Raw genomic sequence first — 10,520 nt, forward strand, 5'->3', positions numbered from 1 at the left:
CCCACCCCGCCTGGACCCCGTTCTGTCTCTCTCTTTCCAGGTTCCATTCCACTCCGTCCAGTGCCCGGCCCTCCTCCTCCTGGCGCCTCTGTCCATCTCCGACCAGTATTCCCTATACAAGGCAAGGATGAAGGCCCCAGGCTGGCCGCCTCCTTGCCCTGCAGGCATTGCTTCCGGCTGGGGGCAGCTCCCCCTTTGTCGTGTGTCCCAGCCAGAGCTTCCACCCAGCTCAGGACTCTGGGGGCGCGAGTCGGACGCCACCTGTCACCACCAGGTGGCGCCCCTCGCCTCAGCCAGATCCACCCCAGCTCACTGTCGCCCCCCAAAATTTCCTTTCGCTTTCGATCTCTGGCTGTCACCCTGTCTGGCCCCTTCCACGCCCAGCTGGGGCAAGCCTGGTGCGTGAGGAGAAATGGACTCTGGGTCCCCGAGGGGCGGGGCTGGGGTCCCTCTCCTGGATGAGGGAGGAGGGATGGGGGTCAGGTCGCTGGGTCCCTGGCCTGGGAAGGGTTCCGAGGACCGGACGTCGGGGTTCTTAGAAGGGGAGATGAGTTTTCACCATAACTGGGGCTCACGCAGGAAGCCCGAGGGAGTAGGAGGCGGAAACTTAGCCACATCAAGGAGCCAAGGGAGGGGTGGGGAGGTGAAGGGGCGGGTGAGGAAGGGGCTGGGGTGTGAGGGTCTGAGACTCCCTCTTCTGTCCCCTCCAAGATCCGGCCATAGGCATGAGGGGCCTCCGGCCGAGATGATAGTGCTGGCGCCAGCCGGGAGCCCAACAGTGCGTATACCTGGGGGACAAGGCGGGGGAAAGGCAGAGCAGTACCAAGGTGGGCGGAGCTGAGAGAGCAGATGCACAGAGGAGGGGGACATGGACAGGGGTAAGGGAGAGAAGGAAGGGGTGGGGCACATGCACAGGGCAGGGGAACAGAACATGCACGGGGTGAGGACATGGTCAAGGGTGGGGGATATGGGCAGGGGTGTGACATGGGTGGGGCAGGGTACGTGCACAGGGGTGGGGAACACGGGCAGGAGAGAGGGACATGGACAGAGGAGGGGGGACATGGGCAGGGGTGGGAACATGGACGGGGTGGGACACGGACAGGGCAGGGTATGTGCACAGCACAGGAGTGGGGGACATGGGCAGGGGTGGGGGACATGGACAGAGGGGGACATGGGCAGGGGTGGGGGAAAGAAATGGAGGGAGGTGGACACAAACGGGAAGGCAGGACACAGGAGGAGAGAGGAGCAGAGAGGGAAAGCCTGGGGCTGAGGCAAGGAGAGATGGGAGCCTCGGGCACAGCTCGCAGATGGGGAGAGGAGCCAGAAGGGCCAGCCTAGAGGCAGAGAGGAGACTGGGGAAGGCTGCTCTCAGAGGGACACGGAAGCCAGAAGGAGGAGGGCCGAGCCCTGGACGGGAAGGAATGAGACCTGGAAAAGGAGAAAGACAGCAGGGAGACAGATGGGGGCTGGGGGGGCGCAGGCGAGGGGTGCGTGTGGAGCCAACAGAGGGCGCCCCCGCCCCGTGTCGCGCCCCCAGACCTCCCTGCTGCTGCTGCTGCTGCTCAGCCCTGGCCTCCGCGGGACCCCTGACTGCTCCTTCAGCCACAGCCCCATCTCCTCCACCTTCTCGGCCACCATCCACAAGCTGGTGAGGGGCATGTCCCGGCCTCCCCAGGCGCCTGCCTGAGGCCCCGGCTCCGTCACTGGGACTGACCTCCCCGTCTAGGTGTCCTTCTTTAGGGTTCCCTGTCCCCTTTCTCTGGTTCATTGTCCCCCTCTCTGGGTCCCTGTCTTCCCCCTCTCTCTGTGGGTCCCTGTCCCCCACTCTCTGTGTCCTTGTCCTTGTGTCCTGTGTCTGTGTCCCTCTGGCTCGCTGTCCTGCTTTCTCTGGGTCATTGTCCCATACTCTCTTCATTGGTTCCCTCTCTGTGGGTCTCTGTGCCCCTCAGCTCACTATCCCGCACTTTCTCTGGCTTGCTGTCCCCCTCTCTCTGGGTCCCTGTCCTCCGCCCTCTGGCCCACTGTCCCCCTCTCTGTGGGTCCCTGTACCTGGCTCTCTTCATTTGTCCCCTCTGTGTGTGGGTCTCTGTCCCCTTTGGCTCACTGTCCCCCGCTTTCTCTGCCTCTGCATCCCCATAGTTCTATTTTCTCCCGTCCTCAGCCCGGCCTGACCCTGTTTTCTCCCGCAGTCTGATTACCTGCTTCAGGACTACCCAGTCACCGTCGCCTCCAACCTGCAGGACGTGAGTCACCGATGGGCGGGGCTAGGGCTGAGGTGGGAAGGAGAGACTTGAGAAGCACCGCCCCTCGGGGGAAGAGTAGGCCGACTGGCTGTGGTCCCCTCCTCCTCCTCCTCCTCCTCTCCCTCCCCCACCACCCATCCCGGGGATGCAGGACTCCCAGCCCCAGCCCCTCACCCTTCCTGCCCCACCAGTCCAAGCCCCCAGCCACTTCTGCCGGGCGGACCCGAGCTGGGGCTGTCTCTCCCAGGACGAGCTCTGCGGGGCCTTCTGGCGCCTGGTCCTGGCCCAGCACTGGATAGGACGGCTCAAGGCTGTGGCCGGGACCCACATGCAAATTCTACTGGAGGACGTCAACACGGAGATACACTTTGTCACTTTATGTGCTTTCCAGGTAAGCCCTGAACTTGGGGGACAAGCTAGGGGAGCGAGTTGCCTTCCTGGGGATTGGAAGCCAAGCTATGCTAGACCTTGCTGAAGATTTCCTTTGACTAGCAACCCAGGGGAGGTGGGGCTTGAACCCCCGGCCCCCTGGGAACCCCCTTGCTGGAAAGAGCACTTTTCCAGAGACTAAATGAGGGCGGGAGTCCTGGGCCCAGTGCACCGATTCCGAGTTTATTTCTCAGGTTCTATTGCTGGGCGCTGCAGAGGGGTTCTCTCCCGCTAGCAACCCCGGGGGCAGTGGTCCGAACTCCCTCTGTGACCCAGGCCTCCAAGGGAGGGCCCTTGGTAGGCATTGCCAGGCAGGGAAGGCCCTTGGCCTGAGCAGACTGTGGGGGCGAAGCCCTGGTGACGTCTCCCTCCCCTGCCCCCAGCCCCTCCCCAGCTGTCTTCGCTTCGTCCAGACCAACATCTCCCACCTCCTGCAGGACACCTCCCAGCAGCTGGCAGCCTTGAAACCCTGGATCACCCGCAGGAATTTCTCTGGGTGTCTGGAGCTGCAGTGTCAGCAGGGTAAAAGCCCCCCCAGCATCCCCCAGCCCCCCTCCCCTCCCCCATCCCACAGCCCCTCACACACCCCCCACCCCACCCTGTCCTGGCCAGCCCAGACCCCACTCTGCTCCCACTGGCTGTGTGACTTTGGGCGTGTTCCCCCAAGTTCGGTCCTTTAGCTGGGTCTCAGTTTCCTCACCTCTGACAAGGGAACCATAACCCCTGCCTATTTCTCCAAGGCAGCCCTGTCCTGTAGAAACATTGCAACCGCTTGTGTAAGTGCAGATTCTCTAGCAGCCAAGGTTTTTTGGTTTTTATAAAAATTTTTTATTTATTTATTTGACACAGAGAGAGATCACAAGTAGGGAGAGAGGCAGGCAGGGGTGGGGGTGGGGGGGGGAAGCAGGCTCCCCGCGGAGCAGAAAGCCGGATGCGGAGCTCGATCCCAAGACCCTCAGACCATGACCTGAGCTGAAGGCAGAGGCTTAACCAACGAGCCATCCATGGGTCCCTCTAACGACCAAGGTTTTTAAAGGTTTTGGGTTTTTTTTTTTTTTTTTTTTTTTAAGTGAATTCACTCCCCCACCCCGGGCCAATTGAATGTTCATGGTCGTTACTTTTGTAGAAAATGAATGGTGGTCTTGTTTTTAAAACGTTTTCTTTTGGAATCATTCCAGATTCAAAGGAGGGTACAAAGAAATTGTACAGGGGGTGGGGGGCTGGTCCTGGACGCCCTTTACCCATGCTTCCCATTCCTGATAGCACGATAGCCACACCAGAAATACGGCAGGGTCCAGTCCCGCCCTATAGTCCAGAGTTGATGCCCAGTTTACGAGTGACGCATGCGCACTTGTGTGCCCGCGCGTGTTGGTACCTTAGGGCTGGCGGGACTAAGTAGCGCGAACTGGGTGATCGAAACAACAGACGTAGATTATGTCAGATTCTGGAGGTCAGAGGTCTGAAATCAAAGCGTCGGTAGGATTGGCTCCTTCCCAAGGCTCAGAGGGAAGGTTCTGCTCCAGGCTTCTCTCCTTGGGCTTTGCTGATGGCCATTTTCACGTTCACTTGGCTTTCTCCCTCTGTGCACGCCTCCGTGTCCAGATTTCCCCTTTTTATAAGGACACCTGTCATATGGGCTGAGGGGCCCGCCCTGATGACCTCATTATAACTTGATTATCGGTGTAAAGACTGTCGCCTTCCAAGGTACTGGGGGTTAGGATTCCAATGTATGAATTTTGAGGGACACAATTCACTCCCTAAAAGCATAGATGTCTTTGCAATTTTATCATACGTGTGGCTTCTTGTGATCCCCACTGCAATCACACGACTTAACTTGACCCCCTTTGAATAATTCCCACCCTTAGCCTTGGACAGCAACAAATCAGTCCTTTAGAACGATGCTATTGGCTTCATAATTTTAAAATTATTATTCTTTTTTAAAAAGATTTATTTATTTATTTATTTGACAGAGAGACACACAGCAAGAGGGGGAACACAAGCAGGGAGGAGTGGGAGAGAGAGAAGCAGGCTTCCCGCGGAGCCCAAAGCAGGACTTGATCCCAGGACCGTGGGATCATGACCTGAGCCAAAGGCAGATGCTTAACTGACTGAGCCACCCAGATGCCCCTTTAAAATTATTCTTAATAATTCATCATTGAGGGGCGCCTGGGTGGCTCAGTGGGTTAAAGCCTCTGCCTTCGGCTCAGGTCATGATCTCTGGGTTCTGGGATCTAGCCCCACATCGGGCTCTCTGCTCAGCAGGGAGTCTGCTTCCTCTCTGCCTGCCTGTCTGCCTACTTGTGATCTCTATCTGTCAAATAAATAAATAAAAAATAAATAAATAAATAAATAAATAATTCATCATTGAGGGGCGCCTGGGTGGCTCAGTGGGTTAAAGCCTCTGCCTTCAGCTCAGGTCATGATCCCAGGGTCCTGGGATCAAGCTCTGAATCTGGCTTTCTGCTCAGTAGGGAGCCTGCTCCCCGCCCCCCTCTGTCTGCCTCCCTGCCTACTTGTGATCTCTCTCCCTGTTAAATAAATAAATAAAACCTTTAAAAAAAAATTCATCATTGAAATCACAAATCATATTTAACCAAATGTCTCCAAAGCAGTACTATTTGAACACATACCTGATACTGTGTTTTCGATTCTATTTTGTTTGTTTTGTTTTAAAGATTTAAAGTATTTTTTTTAAATTAGTAAGATATTTTACATCCTCTATCCCCTACTAAGTCTCTATCACAAGTGTGTATTTAACAAGGATGGCACGTGGGAATTCAGAGTCAACAGAGACCACGGCTCTAAGGGATCAATGAGAAATGATGTCATCAGAGTGTGTGAGAGACTATGCGCTGTGGATACTTGACTTGACCCAGCATATTGAGGTTTACTTTGGGGCTCCCGGGTGGTTCAGTTGGTTAAGCTTCTGCCTTTGGCTCAGGTCATGATCCCGGGATCCTGGGATCGAGTCCTGCGTTGGGTTCCCTGCTCAGCGGGAAGCCTGCTTCTCCCTCTCCTGGACCCCCATTCATGTGTTCGCGCGCGCGCTCTCTCTCTCTCTCTCCAATAAGTACATAAAATCTTAAAAAAAAAAAAGAAAAGTTTACTTTTGTGGCCAAGTCCATAACAAGTTCTGTAACTGACCCTGTCTTAGGAGGAAAAGAAAAAATGAGATTAATTTTCTTGGCAGGATCAGGGTTGAGTCTGTGTGAACGTATTCTCCCCACCTTACCCTGGTATTATTCGGAAGCTTTCTATCCTTGTGTTTGGTACTGCATCTGTCGAATTCTCATCTTTATTTTTATTTTTTGTAATCTCTACACCCAAGGTGGGGCTCAAACTCGCAACCGTGAGGTAAAGAGTAGCATGCTCTGCCGACTGAGCTTCCAGGCACCCCTGAGAAAGATATTTAAAAACCTTCCCCTCTAATTTTCTTACTTTCTCCCCATAATTCCGATCATCTTGCCCTCTATATTAAGCTTCATTGCTCATTTGTACTTACATTTATGACTGTTCATTCGACCACATTTTCTTAGGCACCTCCTGGGTACCCAGTGACACAGCTCAGAATGAGACCCAGGTGCTTGCACTTGTAGGGTTGACATGCTAATTGAGGCAACAGGCAACAAACATGCAACCAAGTAATTAACAGGAAAAGATCTGAGTGTACTGAGCCCCATGCAGGCAAATTACAGCAGGGTGATCGAATCATGGCGTGAGGTGGTTGGCTAGAACATAGCTGAGGGTTGGGAAAATGAGAACAGCCAGTGCAAAGGCCCTGAGGCAGAAACCTGCCTTCATGTTTAGGGAACAGTGAAGAGGCACATGTGCCTGGAGTCTGGCAAGTGAGGGGAAGAGAGAGCAGCAGGGTGGGGGTATAGAGGGCACAAAGACCCCAGAGCCCACCGGGAGCTCACAGCCCACTGGAGGAAAAAGGAATAAACTAATCAATACATAAGCACTAGAAATACATATGTCAAATTGTAAAAGAAAATGCAAACTGACTGGTGCCACACTGTTCTAAGAACTTCCTGTGTGGCCACTCGTTTAATTTTCATGACCACCTTACCCAGTGGGTATAATGAACATCCCCATTTTACAGGTGAGGAGACTGAGGCACAGAGAGGCAGGTGGCCCACCTCAGGTCACACAGCCAGCACCGAGCCTGCTTTTATTTCCTTCCCTTGTCTGGCCCAGACCTCCTCAGTCACCCAGCCTCTTTTTCTTGCCTCAGACTCTTCCACGCTGCTGCCCCCAAGGAGTCCCGGGGCCTTGGAGGCCACAGCCCTGCCAGCCCCTCAGGCCCCCCTGCTGCTGCTCTTGCTGCTGCTGCCCGTGGCTCTCCTACTGATGGCTGCTGCCTGGTGCCTGCACTGGCAGAGAAAGAGGCAGAGGACAGCCTACCCTGGGGAGCAGGTGAGTCTGCAGGTGGACAGAGGGCATGGGGAAGTCTGGGGGCTGGCAGCTACAGGTGACCTGTGCCTCCAGTCTCCAGGATATCCTGCCCCTGTGGCTCGTGGAGTGTGGACTCATGTTGGTGAACCCTTCAGCAGGCTGAGAACCCTGGACTTCGTTAGGGGTGGGGGTTGCTGGGGCCAGGAGGGAGGACAGACTGGAGGCTGGCTAAGGGTCCAGGGTGAGAGGACAAGGCCAGAGTCAGGGCTAGGACCAGCATCATGGGGATGGAGAGGAGGGTCAGGCAGAGTCAGGGGTCAGGGATCAAGAAGGACAGGGCTGGAGGATCCACAGCTGGTTCAGTCAGTGGGGTATATGACTCTTTTTTTGTTTTTTTAAGATTTTATTTTATTTATTTATTTGACAGAGAGATATCACAAGTAGGCAGAGAGGCAGGCGAGGGGGCAGGGAGCAGGCTCCCTGCTGAGCAGAGAGCCCAACACAGGGCTTGATCCCAGGCTTGATGGAACCCCGCATCTGGCTCTCCGCTCGGCGGGGAACCTGCTTCCCCACCCCCTCACCTGCCTCTCTGCGTACTTGTGATCTCTGTCAAATAAATAAAATCTTAAAAAAAAATAAAAATGAAAAATAAAATAAAATCTTAGGGCACCTGGGTGGCTCAGTGGGTTAAAGCCTCTGCCTTCGGCTGAGGTCATGGTCTTAAGATCCTGGGATTGAGCCCTGCATCAGGCTCTCTGCTCGGTGGGGAGCCTGGTTCCTCCCCCCACCTCCCCGGCCTACTTGTGATCTCTGTCTATCAAATAAAGAAATAAAGCCTTTAAAAATAAATAAATAAAATAAAATCTTAAAAAAAAAGGACAGGGCTGGAGACTGACAGGCTTGGGCAGGTGGCACAGATGACCCTGGGTCTGGCCCAGTGGGAAATGGGGGGGAGCAGAGAGATTAGGGAAAGAGGATGAGCTCAGTGGGGATGGGGAAGGTTGTGAGGGTCCCCAGGGGAGCTATTTGGCTACAGGAGTCTGCAGGCCCGAAGAGAGTGGCCTCCTGAAGCAGGCGGAGAGAACCACCTCTGCAAAGCCCTCCAGGTGTGAAAAAGCTCTGGGTGTTCCAGTAACTTCAGCAGAGCCCGGGGTGGGTGTGAGTGTGAGTGTGAAAAGTCTAGGCCTCAAACATCAAGCAGGGGAGCTGGGACTTCCTGCCCAGGGCAGCAGGGAGGTAGGGGAGGTGAGGATGGAAGACAGGTGTGGAGGCAGGAGGCAGGTGGGCCAGGAAGGAGGAAGCTGGGGAGGCCCTAGTGGGCTCTTGATGGGCCCAGAAGGTTCTAACAAGAAACATTTTGCAATAATTGTTGGCACATACAATGCCTCAGTGATACAGCCCTTACGCTGGGGCTTTCTACAAATTAATTTAAATGAGAAGCTGGTGCCATGATTATCCTGTTTCACAGAGGCTGAAACCAAGGCACAGAGAGGTAAACAATTTGCCAAAAGTCACTGAGCACATGAGTGACAGAACCAGGATTTGACTCTGGGCATTCTGGAAATCTAAGCTTTTCATTCTTCTGCCTCAGTTTCCTTATCTATACAAAAGACTCTAATAATAGTCTTTCTATCATAGAGCCATCTGGAAGTTTAAGTGCATGCAAAGCCCTTAAAGAGAACACAACGGAAATAATCACAAGCCATATATGTTGTTGAAAACTTTAGAATAATTGGGGCACCTGGCTCTCTCAGTCAGTAAAGCATGTGACTCTGGATCTCAGGGTTGTGAGTTCAAGCCCCACGTTAGGCATAGAGATTACTTTAAAAAAAATTTTTTTTCCCCAGGGGCACCTGGGTGGCTCCATCAGTTGGTGTCTTGACTCTTGGTCTCAGCTTGGGTCTTGACTTCAGAGTCATGGGTTTGGCCTGCCTTGGGCTCTACAGTGGATGTGGAGCCTACTTAAACAAACAAACAAAGAAAACAAATAACTTCCCCTCTACTTAGAGTTCTTGAAATTTACATTTGCAAAAGTAGACTGACCTGCTCAAGTTTTGAAACAAAAGTTTTCAAAAAAAGGAGAAAGAAACAAGTTTTCCAAGTACCCAAGATCAGTTTCTTTTTTCCTTTGGGGGGATTGGGGGGATAGAGAGAGAGATCATCTTAAGCAGGCTCCACACCTGTGGGACTCAGTCCCCCAACACTGAGATCATGACCTGAGCCGAAAAATCAAGAATCGGATGCTTAACTGACTGAGACACCCAGGGACCCCCAGGATCAGTTTCTAAGTTGAAGTGATTTTTCATTTCAGCACTTGTTTCTGTACAGTAATTTTTATTACAATTTTTTTGGGAAAGGGTAGCCAGTTGGGAAGTTTTCCTCATATCCTTGCTCCTGTCCACTCTGCTTTCCTGCTCTTCTAATAAGCACACTACCAGTTTAAGTTTAAATTAGGTAAAATGTAAAACTCAGCTCCTCAGTTACCGTGGGCACATTTGGGGTGCTCAGTATTCCCACGTGGCTGCTGGGTGGCTGTGTGGGAGAGCGCGGATCTCACAGGTTCCATCTTTGCAGAACTCTGCAAAGTTCTCTTGGACAGTGATGCCACGACACATAGTGGGCACTCACTGGAAATGGAATTGTTTGTAGTACTGAGTCTGTGCAGAGCGCTGAGCTTGGTGCTCTCCTCTGTCCACGGATCCCCAGAGGGCCCAGTGAGACGGACACATCTATCATCCCATTTTACAGAGGAGGACACTGAGGCCCAGCGAGACGAGTCACCTGCCAGAGGACACAGAGCTGGAACTCCGAGGAAGTCAGCTAGAGACTGGTCCCTTCCTCGACAGCGCTGCCCCGCTCACTCTCTCCCCAGGATGGAGGCAACACCAGCCCACAGCCCCAGCCCCAACTATCCCTATCTGTACAAAGTCCTTGTCCCCAGGAAACTGTATATAAATTATCCTTTTCTACCAGCTCTGGCCAGGTACTGTCTGTAGATGGGACAGGGGGTGTGAGTCCTGGTTTTTCTGTTAATGCAAAGTTTCATCCGGTACCGAGAGACCCCCGACAGGGGCCTGAGCCAGTGCGTTGCAGCGCTGACCCTGACCGCGTCAGAAGCTCGCCTCTCAGGGCTCCTGATCTATGCGGGAGAAGACTCGCAACCCAGGGAGCTGCGGTTGAGCAGGACACACGTTCTAATGTCAGCAGTCCAGGCACTCCGGGAGCCCGCGGCGGGTGACCTGACCCAGCCCGAGATCCCAGGACGCGCTTTGGAGGAAAGGACTCTTGAGCCAAAAAGTCCTGGGACTGTTAGAGGTCAGATCTGAGAAGGTAGGGCTGGAGGGGGGCCATCCGAGGCAAGGGGTACAGTCGAAGAGAAGACCCAGCAGTCATCTGGAAGTCACTCCCTCGCACACTCTTAGATCTCATAGGGAAACCTACTTCCACCTGTTT

The 10,520-nt window shown here is 53.7% G+C and overlaps 1 protein-coding gene across 8 annotated transcripts in view; it reads left to right on the top strand.

Moving 5' to 3' along the window:
* FLT3LG (fms related receptor tyrosine kinase 3 ligand) overlaps positions 1-10,516 on the top strand; it is a 16,897-nt gene extending 6,381 nt beyond the window's left edge. The window contains exons 3-10 of one of the 8 annotated variants that reach the window (XM_032323241.1): positions 41-121; positions 712-778; positions 1,538-1,648; positions 2,190-2,243; positions 2,491-2,634; positions 3,056-3,194; positions 6,907-7,088; positions 9,816-10,039. In XM_032323241.1, the coding sequence (XP_032179132.1) occupies positions 41-121; positions 712-778; positions 1,538-1,648; positions 2,190-2,243; positions 2,491-2,634; positions 3,056-3,194; positions 6,907-7,088; positions 9,816-10,022 (985 nt within the window). In that variant the 3' untranslated portion in view covers positions 10,023-10,039. The other 7 variants (XM_032323246.1, XR_004281047.1, XM_032323239.1 and 4 more) reach the window with 7 other exon arrangements.
* The last annotated feature ends 4 nt before the right edge of the window (positions 10,517-10,520 follow it).

Source organism: Mustela erminea, chromosome 19, assembly GCF_009829155.1.
Source record: "Mustela erminea isolate mMusErm1 chromosome 19, mMusErm1.Pri, whole genome shotgun sequence".
NCBI lineage: Eukaryota > Metazoa > Chordata > Mammalia > Carnivora > Mustelidae > Mustela > Mustela erminea.